The sequence below is a fragment of the Colius striatus genome, chromosome 4 (assembly GCF_028858725.1).
Source record: "Colius striatus isolate bColStr4 chromosome 4, bColStr4.1.hap1, whole genome shotgun sequence".
Lineage (NCBI taxonomy): Eukaryota > Metazoa > Chordata > Aves > Coliiformes > Coliidae > Colius > Colius striatus.
In genome coordinates, this window is record NC_084762.1 from 41829339 (window position 1) to 41840301 (window position 10963).

The following is a 10963-nucleotide window of genomic DNA, read 5'->3' on the forward strand; positions in this document are numbered from 1 at the left end:
GAGCGCTCCGAGGGCGACAGAGCGAGCCGGGCCTCACCGGCAGCGGGCGGCACATGGGGCGGGGCTAACCGGCAGGGGCGGGGATAACGGGCAGGGGGCAGCACCAATCGACAGGAGGCGGCAGAGGCGCCTGGGGCCAGCCGGGAGGCGGAGGATCTTGAGGGTGGGAGAAGGCAGATAACAGTACTACTCCCCGTGAAACTTGCCAGGCGGGGAAGGGGTGCATTGGATGGGGGGGGCTCGAAGTGCGGTGCGCCATAGGGACTCTAGGGATAGGTGGCGGCGGGACCAAGGGCAACGTTGTCACTGAGGTGTCAGGAAGGAGACCGGCACTAATATCTTTCCCTTTGCGGTACCAATTAACACATTTTTTAAGTCGGCATGAACTAATTATCAGTCTGCGCTGAAGGGTGAAGAGTAACTCGGTTCCCTGGAAAGTTGCAGGCGTTCGTCCGTGCCGCTGAGCCGCACGGCAGATTCCCCCGCAGCTGGAGCAACGCGGCCCTTGCGAAGCGCCGCGTAACCTTTAGCGCCGCCAAGAGCTCCCGAAGCTGCTTCCTACGGGGCTTTCTTACTGAAGCAATGGCAGAAGGCTGCTGCTTCCCGCGCAGCCAGCACCGTTTCTGCTTTTGATGGGGCAAGTCTTACCCTGATTTGTTTGACTGGTACGTTCGTATTTTGGTACTTCTGCTTTTGAAACAAGCATCTGAAGGCAGGGCGCGGGCAGACATAGGCCGTCACCGCGCTCCCTGAGTTCTGCCCGCGTCTTACCCTTTCAGTGATATTGGGACAGACAACGGCCGTTCCTTGCCTTTGCCACCCGTGCCGTCTTTCCGGCGGCTGAGGCGACACACGGAACGGAACAGGAGACCGCCGGCCCGGCTAAGCCTCCCCGGCTACCTGAGGGCAGCCCCCAACCACTCGTCCTCGCCCCGCCCCGTGACGTCACCCCAGCTGCTTCCCTCCTCCCCGGGGGCGCGGCCTCGGCCGCCCTCAGTGGGCGGGGGCGCGGGCTGCGCGTGCGCCTGGCGCCGGCGGCACCGGGACCAGTTGCGAGCGTATGTGCGCGCGCGGCGGCGGCGGCGGGGCGGAGCGCGCTCGCCGCTCCCGTGTGGTGGGCAGCGCGCGAGGGGTCGGGAGCGTGCCGGCCTCGGGACAGGCTCGCGCGCCGGCCGTCGCCATGTCCGCCACCATCGAGCAGGAGTTTCAGGAGATCGATGCCGCTAACGACTGGCAAGCGCGTTATCTGGTGAGCGAAGGGGGTCACTCCGGTTCTGCTCCGCCCGGAAGGCAGGAGGGAGGACGGGGAGCAAGCTGTGAGCCGGCTGCGCCCATTGACGGTATGCGGCCGCCTCAGCGGGGAGCGGAAGTCGCTGGGCCACGGCTCGTTTTCAGGTGCTCGCAGCGAAACTGCGGACGAGCGCTGCGCATGCTCCTGGGGGCGGCCGCCTTTTCTCCGCCGGAGGGGGCAACGCGCAGGCGCCGCGTGCAGGGCCGTGCCGGTGCGCCTGCGCGCTGCCCGGCGATTGAGGGAGGCTGGCGGCACACTGCGCCTGCGCGGGCTCGGCCGGAGCCCCTGCGCCGGGTGCTGGCGGCGGGGCGCTGAGGGCTGAACCGGACGGCCTGGTCTGAGCCAGGCGAGGGTGTTTTCCCCGCATTTTCCAGGCAGAGGGGAAGGGTGTACCTGGTAATATCGATCCGCCCAAGGCTTGTTGTCGCCCGTAGGTTCTCAGCTCTGCCGCTGGAACCGCCGCGTAGCGGTTCCTCAGGCACACGCTCACCTTTGTCACCCGCCTGTTCCCGCTGCGTTCACATAATCATAGAGCGGTCCGGGTTGCAAGGGACATCTAGAGATCATCCAGTTCAAACTCATTCTAAAGCGGGTTCACCTCGATCAGGTCACACAGGAACGCATCCAAGCACTTCTGAAAACCTTCCAGAGAAGGAGACTCCACAACCTTCCTGGGCAGCCTGTGCCAAGGCTCCCTCACGCTCATAATAAAAAAGCTTTCTTTACCTGGTTGGCTTCTGCAGGAGGCCTGCACAATTTTCTCTTGGAAAATATACTACTTACCCTTTTCCTCTAGAAAATGAGATTGCTAACTTAAAATAATATTTGGGTTAGTTCCGTAAAACAGGCTTTGTACATAAACTTTAATACTGCAGAAGTTATTTGAGGAGTATGTATTTTACAGTGTTACTTAACAAAAAACAAAAGTTCTCTTCACTAAGTGTAAGCTATGCTTTTTTCCATGTTAAGTTGGGGTGTTTGACTTATTTGTATTTCAGATACATTAGATGCATATTATGGAACTAAACTGTGGTTTGAATTTTAACAGCCTACAACAGAAATCAGCTGTGTAAGTTAGTAAGATAAAAATGAAGGGGAGAATTCCACCACCAGTATTTTTCATGAGGTTGAAAAGTATGCGCACAATACATCTGGTATATCCAGACTGAACAAGTTAGCTTTCCCAATTTGTTTTAATACTATTTAGTCGGAGAAGTAGACTGAAGATAAAATTGTGTTTCAAGTTCTGCTAAACTTTGTGTATGGATTTCCGAATTTTACTACAGCTATGCTGTAAAGTATTTTTTCATTTACATTATTTTTGTGTTGGAATTTTGTTTCTCTGATATTATAGATTTTGCAAACTCGGTATATTTTCATAGTATTTAATGCATGTGTTTTGTATGAAAAACAGAGAATAGAGATCTGCTTAAAAACATACAGAGTAAGTAGCAAATAACATTTCTAAATATTACAAACACGTAGAAAAGACTCTAATTACTGACTACTTGTTTTTACACCGAATTTTCGTTTAGAAAGGTATTCTGCAATGATAGTGTTACATAAGAAATATATATGTACTTGCTCTGGGAAGTGCAAGTGTCTCGTTAGTCAGGTATTTGGATTTTTGGGATTTTTTTTGTTCGTGTTTTGTGTTTTAATTTTTCTTGCTGAGACTGGTTTTATATGTTTGCCCTTAAGTTCCATGAATTTGCCAGGACTTATGGTAAAATCCTATGAGACCTGGGATATTCATACCGACTCCTGGAGCTCTTGTCCCATCTGAATTAATGACTGAATAAATAAAACTGTTATTATTTTTTTTTTCCAGTTCAAATTTTTCTTGTGTAAAATCTTGTTTACATCTGGCATCTATTTTATTTCTCCAGTTCGTGCTGCTTGGATTTTATGTGGGAACACTTGTTTTAGAAATAGTAGTTAAACTTCGTTGGATTTAATTCTTTTTAGCATACCCCCCTCCCTGTCCAGTAGTGTGTCTGATTGCTTTAATGTTTATTGACCAAATTACAGGTCTGTTTCTGTGCACAGAGAATACCTGTGTATTTAAAAACAATATATTGCATCATGTTACAGATCAGCACAAAATGTACATTTCATGGGAACTTGATTGTGAATGCTAGATGCATTTATTCAATGTGCATGTGGTTGTTCCCAAACCTTGTAGGCCCTATAAAGTGGTGAAGAAGACAAGTTCCAGTGTACTGTATAAAAATTAAAAAAAACGATTATCTAATAGCTCAAGAGATTTTTTTTTTTTTGTACAAATATATATAACATTGCTGCTTGATGGTTCCTCCTTCACATTGTGATTCAGGTTCTTTGCAGGTTGGCACTGTAGTTATGTCACACACCAGATGCTAGAAATTGGAGCTTCCTTTTATACGTTAGATTTCCATTGAGCTCATTTTTGTCTGTGTTCATTTTCTGGGATTATATTGACTATTTAGGAAGCTTGAGAAGCCAAAGAATATAGTGGACAAACAATGCGATCGCATGTAGCAATATCATCTAAAGTCAAAAGGAGAATTCAAAGTAAAATATTATTAATTCTATATCGTACAACATATCTACTGAGATGTCATTGGTACAGAGATATGAAGGGATAGGTCATTTCAGGCTGCTTGTCAGGAGCTCTTTAGCTGTGCTTTCAGTTATCTACATAAGGTAAATGTGCATATCTCAGTGAAATTGGGTAACAGATACACTCAGAGGGCAAAGCATTAATAAAATTGAACATTCAGAGTATGTGAACAGAATGCTCCTTAAAAAGTATGTAAAAGAGTATGCAGATTAATGAAAGGTTGGTATTAATGCCTGGGGAGAAGGAGGCAAGCAGGCTGTGATTTCATATTGATATTTGTGAGTCTAGACTTGTTCCTTCACATTAGATCATGTTTAACTACAGCTATATGGGTTGAACCATCAAACCACTGAAGATAATCTTGTGGCTGTTAAAAGCAGCCATAAAATCATTAAATAGTTCATTTACCTTTGTGGGGATTTATGCTGCCAGTCACTGTAAAGGAGCTAGCAGTATACTGATAGTTCTATCTGAATCTTTTGTTACTGTGGGAGTTAATGTGCAAGTCTGAGGTAAACTGAAAGCATAATAAATACCTGTTTTTTCCCCCCTCCTTTGTTCCTCCTACATCAGTTGCTTACCAAAGTGCACTTATGCTAGTTAGGTGGTGTTAGCCAAGTGTGGGAAGATGTAAATGGCAACAGCTTGGCCAAGAATGAGGCACATGTTTTCTGAGTGAAAATAACACTAGGTGTAGGAAAGGTTGTTTTGAAAATGTTAATTATTAATAACCTTACTTAATTAATAAGCTTGAAAGTATTATAATAAGGTGTGTAGAACACTAACCTTAATCAGATTACTGGCTATATAAGTAAATAGCTTTTTTTTTTCTTTTAAAGGAAATTCGGCACAAATCCAGTGACTATCCTCATAGAGTTGCAAAATATCCAGAAAACAGAAACCGGAACAGATACAGAGATGTTAGTCCATGTAAGTACTCCTGTGATTATTGCAGTAACCTTTCTAAACTTTTTACTTAGCAGGTTTGCATTTAAACACAACATAAATCATGGCCATTGTAGGTTTGGTATTTTGGGTTTTTTTCTTTAGACGTATTTCTTACGATGAATGTGATTTACATAACAGATACGCAAATATATATAACAGAAGGGAGAAAAGTATGCTGGTTAAACTCATTGTGCTGAATGGTGAGTTACAGGTGGTTGCAAATTATTAGTATGCTGCAAAATAATATTTTGAAGATACTTTTCTCATAAGGAAATTATTTGTTTAATGCTTTATCTGTCATTAAAAAAAATCAACATCTACTGAGCACAGAAATTAAGTTAATAAGCCTTGACTAGCACAGTTGCCTTTTGGGTGAAGTGGTTGTGCACATTTAGATCGTGTGGACAAATCCACTTGATTTGTACTGTTGCTTAAAAAATTACTTGATTTTGTTATTTTTGTCGATTTGGAAGAATGTATGCATGAAGTTATTCTTTAATTTTCTCAGTGCAAGTAGATATGGAGTGCTTTGTATTTTATTAATTGCGGAGAAGTGGTCTTTATGACATAATCGTCTCGTATCTTGGGTGAAGACAAATTTTTTTAACTGGCTCCTTTGGTGCTGGAGTTTTGTGGACTTCTTTTCAACAGCATTTACTTTAGAAACTGTAATCCAAAATTGTTATTAAAAGACATGTGAGCAAAAGATTACCAGTATGTAGTTACAGCTGGACAAAGCTATCATAAATGACTTCCAAAAGGACTAGGAAAAAAAAAATCGGTGTAGCCTTAATTTTTCTACAAAATATTGAGGTTGGAACAGGTTAAGTGTTTATGTGTTCTGTTGTAAGAAGCTTCCCAGACCACCAGAAGCTCATAAAAGCCTTTGTGTTACTGAATCTAGAATTTCTGAAGGGTTCCTGCTCTATTGGGGCTTTTTGTTTGAAAGCCTCATCTGAATACCTGTTGTAACATTTGGAGAAGTGCTGAACTCCTCATTTCCAGTTGAAAGTTGTGGTAACAATGTGTGCGTAGAACTTCTCAAAATAACATGGAGAGGGTCTTGGAATGAGTCATGCTGGTGCTGTGTGCTGCTCACTAGGCCACTGCCAGATTGCTCTGTTGCACAGCATATTCACATGAAATGGATCCAGCCTGGCTTAAATTGAATCTCAGTACTGCACTCTAAGGAAAATGAACTTGAGTCCAGTGCACAACCTCTTTGCTTTGTCCACGTAGCATTGTCCATTATGGTCTAAGAAGTGAACAGCTCTGAAGAAGGTACCTCAGATTAGTCAAGGCTTACTAACTTCTGTTGTATGCTCACCCAAGGGATATAGGCCTCTGACAGACTTTTGTTGATCTATGCAGAAGTAGTTATGTGTTGCAGGTTTGCTGTCCTGTTACAGCACACCATTAGCATCTTACCAGCAGTAAAGTAGGTTGAGTTTTATTCACTCTGTTTCATACCTAAAATGGGACAGGGCTTCTAAGAAGAGAAGACAGGAAACTGGATTTCAGTATGTGAAACACAAGTTCTGTTCCTGGGTCCAATATCCCGTACAACATCTGTGGCAGAAGCTGTATACATGCCTTTGCTGTTTGTCGCGTCCATGGATTTCATAGGCGCTACTGCAAAGAAAAAGGTAGTTTACCTTCAGCGTATGTGTGATTTGTGTCTTTTTAAAAAGAGTGTTCCTAAAATAAAGGAATAAAAAGACATTGTGTTATTTAAGTGGCATCTAACAATGCTTGCAGTAATATCTTAGAGGTGTGATATTTATCTTTTATAGTTTTTTGGAGCTCAAGAATTTCCTTAATCGTAGCATGTCTGTTACAACAGTGAAGAGCACCAAACACCTCCACCTTGGCCATGGCAAAGCCTGTGTCAGAAATTTAGCTGGGAAGAAACTAATTATGTGATTGTATTATCTTTGGACTCTGTGCAAGAGCAGAGACACAGTTAGATAAAATCTGGTCTTGAAGTAGTAGTTGGACGTGGGAAAGGATTGGAGTCATTACATCATAGTTGACATGAAATATAATATGACTGAACTAAGATACTTAACTTTGAGGCATGCCTAAATTTTTAGGATTTATGAAAGCAAGAAGGCTTGAGTTGGGAGACCCAAGACAGCCTGCAGAAGTGAGCACTAGGAGCCAAGACTGTATGAGTAGGACAGAGCAAAGCACCATGTTTTAACTAATTCTTGTTCAATTTAACATCTGTGTGTTTTCAAGTGACTCGTAATTCTTTCTGCAATGATGATGAGAGTTGTCAGGAGAAAGAGACCTGGAAGGGAATATATGATAAATAACATCCCAAGATAGCAGTACTTAAATTTCAAAGCACCTGAGGCAGAAGCTGTGTGGTTTGGTCACTGTGGTGAACACTTCTAATCTTGGTGCATATCTGCAAGCAACTGATGTTGCAGAAATGCAAGACAACAAAGTCTTACACAATCTGAATGTCTCGATCCTTCACTTTGCAGATTTTACAGTGTTTTGGTGAAAAATGTGTGATGATACTAATATTCTCTGATAGTGAAATGCCTTCAGAACTAGCAGTTAAACTTTTAATATCTAGCTGCCTAACTGTATAGTACGACAAAATTTTAGGAAAATGCTTTATTTCTCCGTAGCATGGAAAATTATTTGTTAGTCTAGATAGCAGCCAAACCAGTCTAAAATCAGAGATGATATGTCTGCAGGAGGAAAAACAAAGCTTATTCTATCTTACAGAAAAGATGTCAATTACAGGTGCAGGAAAAAAATGCTTTGGGTCTGTTCACCCTATTTCAGTATGCCGGACAGGTCCATTGAAACCCATTTGTGTCCATTACGTACATTTCTTTGCCCATTACAATTTTCTTGTTTTCTCTGGTTTCACAAATATTTCACAAATATTAATATCCAGTTTTGTTGGCAAAAGAACTATGGTAAGTTTGGGTAAAAGCCCTCAAGAGTTACTGCCTAGCCAAAAAAAACCCAGCAGTCTAGCAGTTTGGTATTAGACTGGTAGGGAGAGGAATATTTTGGCAATGTAGTACTACTGAAACAGGAAGTTAATCTGAAATAGGTTTGGTTTGACAGCCAGTCATTTCCTGACAGATGAAACCATTTCTCAGAAAACATTGTTAAGAAAGGAAAATAACTTGCGAGGTTGTTATTCTTTATTGATAACTTCAGTGAAACTCTTAAGATTTCTGTTATCAATTTCCTTCTAAATATTTCCTTAGTTGATACCAGTGGAGTCTAGTGTCTCAGATTGACTGTAAGCACCTTCAGAGATCTGCTTACTCTGTTCCCAGTTTTAGAGGCAAGAAGGAAATCCCCCCGGAAAAATAGGCAGGATTTTTTTTTTTCTTTTGCTTTTGGAGGGTTGATAGGGGTTTACACAGTTTTTGGTTGGGTTTTTTTTTTTTACAGTTTTATCTGTAGGCTTCCTTTAATATGGTGTGGAGCCTAGTGTCTTAGGTCATCTGAGTATTTTTGCCTAATAGATCGTGTTTGGAAGATCTTGTGAGGTAGGGGATTTTCTTCTTCGCATCTTGTGGCAATTAATAGACTTTGTATTGGAGCTTTCAACCACTGGCTTACAGTTGTCATAGACTGTGTACCAGGGAGAGAGGAACCTGAAGAATATTGTGCTTTATCAAGAACAGTGCTGGAGCTGACATGGATAGTTTTGCACAGTGCTGATTAATTGTCGTTGCAAAAATGTTCCCTCTTAGTTCTATGTTTGGAGTGTGTGTGCTGAGAACAGGGAGATGTGCTGTCCAAACTAAGCCTACTGTACTTCTTGTCCATTTTAGAAGGTGACACCAATGGCTCTTTAAAACATTGTTACAAGAAACATGGTATAAGTAAGATCAATGTGCTGCTTTTGGACATCCATTCTTTGGGATTAGGGAAGGGAAGAATTTCATAGCACATACTGCTTTAAACTTTATTGTAATCTCAGTATTTTTCACAGCCCTGCTTAAATGCATGAGGATCCTGTGCAGTAGTTACGCCTGTGTTTCGGTATGAATACGTTTCAGTTATGAGCTATACCATGATTGATGTCATGGCATTCATTGCATACAACCAATAACAGGGTGGGGAAGTGTCACTTTGCCTTTCCTTTGCCTTAAGGTACTTCTGAAACTTGAGACTAAAGCTAGTGACAGAATATTGTAATTTGTAGTGTTTAGCAGCTCAGATAGAACAGGTATAGATTAGTGAAATGAAGGAGATTTGCCAGTAGGCGGGAAGGGGTCAGACTGGGTCACTGGGATGGCTTATGGTTGCATGTTTTATTTATGACCTTCTTTAATCCACAAAGTGGCATCTCACCCTCTTTTGTTGTTAATAGGTCTAGATTTGGGGAGCCAAAGATGTCTCTTGGATCATTTTAAAGTTATACAGTGGTTTCACTTGTAGAAACACAATTGTTCTTAAATAAGAATCTTTGATTAGCCAACTGCAAGAATTATGTATATCAAACACTAAACATTTTGTATTTCGATTTTAATGTCATTTTCTTTTTATCAAGGAGTGATGTGTAATGTGAAGTCTTGGCCTTATTTGGGAATGTTGTCAGTGATATCAGTTGGACAGGATTTCACCTGAAATGGGTAATAATGTCTCAGACAGGGCCGTTCTGGGAGTACGTTTTTTTCTTTAGGAGCCAGAATGAGAAGCATTTTTAAGGTTTCCACTTCCTTTTCAGGCTGCATAGTTTGTTGAAATAGGGGAATTAGCACTTCAGAAAATGAGTTCTATATTTAGTTGTTGTGAGCATGACAACGTTAAGATAAATCTGTAAGATAAGATTAAGATAGGTTTATCATTCATATAAATCTAAAGTAATTTGTAAGTGGAAATTATTTATATGTGGAAAATATGTTACAGCTAACTCACTGTCAAAAGTTGGCTTGCTTCATTTAATTCAGGAGAGCCAGCCAGGGCTTGAATGAGGTTTCTAGGTCGTTGTGTCCTTTAGGAACCCTTTGCCTTGAAAGAAAGGAAATCAATATATTCTAGTGGCTTTCGGTATCCTGTAGAGTGTATGCCAGTGTACGTAGGATCGCTTCTGTTTCAGTTGGGAAGGTGGAGGGAGGCTGGTTTTGCATATCGTTAGTTGTTAAAGTGGCTTTAAAAAAACCCAGCTTTTAATAACTTTATTTGTCATGTTTACAAAGCAGAATTTATAAGAAGGAAAAATTAAAGCTGAAAATGTGTGGAAGGATTACAGTAGGAAACCTCGTTAGGGCCTTGGCAGTTATCTCCTACTGGCAGCAATACAGCAGCTGCTGCTGGGTGATTAAACTGTTAACAGTCCCTGCTTACATCATCCTTCCGAGAACACTAGTACGGTTCTGTGTGATTTACTATAACAAGATCTTAAGTTTTTCCTGTTGGCAAATAACATGTAGTATTTACAAAGGTCTTGATTTCTCTCTAGTAGAAATGTTTCAGATAAAGTGATATATGAAATGAAAAAATAACACTTTTCTATCCATGCAAAATAACACAAGGAGATATATTTTAATTTAAAATGCACATCTGTCTTAATTTCAGTGTGTCTTGGCTTTGATGATATTTTTTTCTTCATATGGATGCGTCATAAATTCTTTTAAGAGTCCTGAATGTCAGGAGGGTATTGCCTTACAGCTGGAATGCTAATGAAAACAGACTAAACCAGTAACTTTCTCTTACTTGTATATTAAAAATAGGTTTTCATCATATTTTTGTTCTCTGCACGTCTGTATTTGACTGCAGAGAAAACGCAGCAGCTAAAGGAGGTAGGAAAACAGCCCCAAAACTTGGTCATTTGAAATAAAAAAAAGTAATTTACTGTTGACTTCTTTCCTTGAATCCAGCAAGATCCTCTTTGATAGTTGCCAATAGCAAATACATGAAGGAGAGTATAAAACCAGATCAAGGCCTTGTAAGTGTACTTTTCCCAGGTTTCCAAACACACGAAAAGCATTTGTAAAATCCCATGAGAGGTCCAGACGATAAGAGTTATTCAGTAACATTTTTTTTTTTAATTCCCACCAGCTTTTTGCCTCTCTAGAGCTCATATTCACCTTGGAAAAGATGTATAGACAGGCTATGATATAGAGACTTAGATC

At 41.5% G+C, this 10963-nt stretch overlaps 1 protein-coding gene across 3 annotated transcripts in view; it reads left to right on the forward strand.

Moving 5' to 3' along the window:
• Window positions 1–1032: 1032 nt before the first annotated feature.
• PTPN2 (protein tyrosine phosphatase non-receptor type 2) overlaps window positions 1033–10963 on the forward strand; it is a 32647-nt gene continuing 22716 nt past the window's right edge. Inside the window, exons 1-2 of one of the 3 annotated variants that reach the window (XM_061994478.1) lie at window positions 1033–1249; window positions 4733–4823. In XM_061994478.1, coding sequence (XP_061850462.1) covers window positions 1061–1249; window positions 4733–4823 — 280 coding nt within the window. In that variant the 5' untranslated portion in view covers window positions 1033–1060. The remainder of the gene's footprint in view (window positions 1250–4732; window positions 4824–10963) is intronic. The other 2 variants (XM_061994480.1, XM_061994479.1) reach the window with 2 other exon arrangements.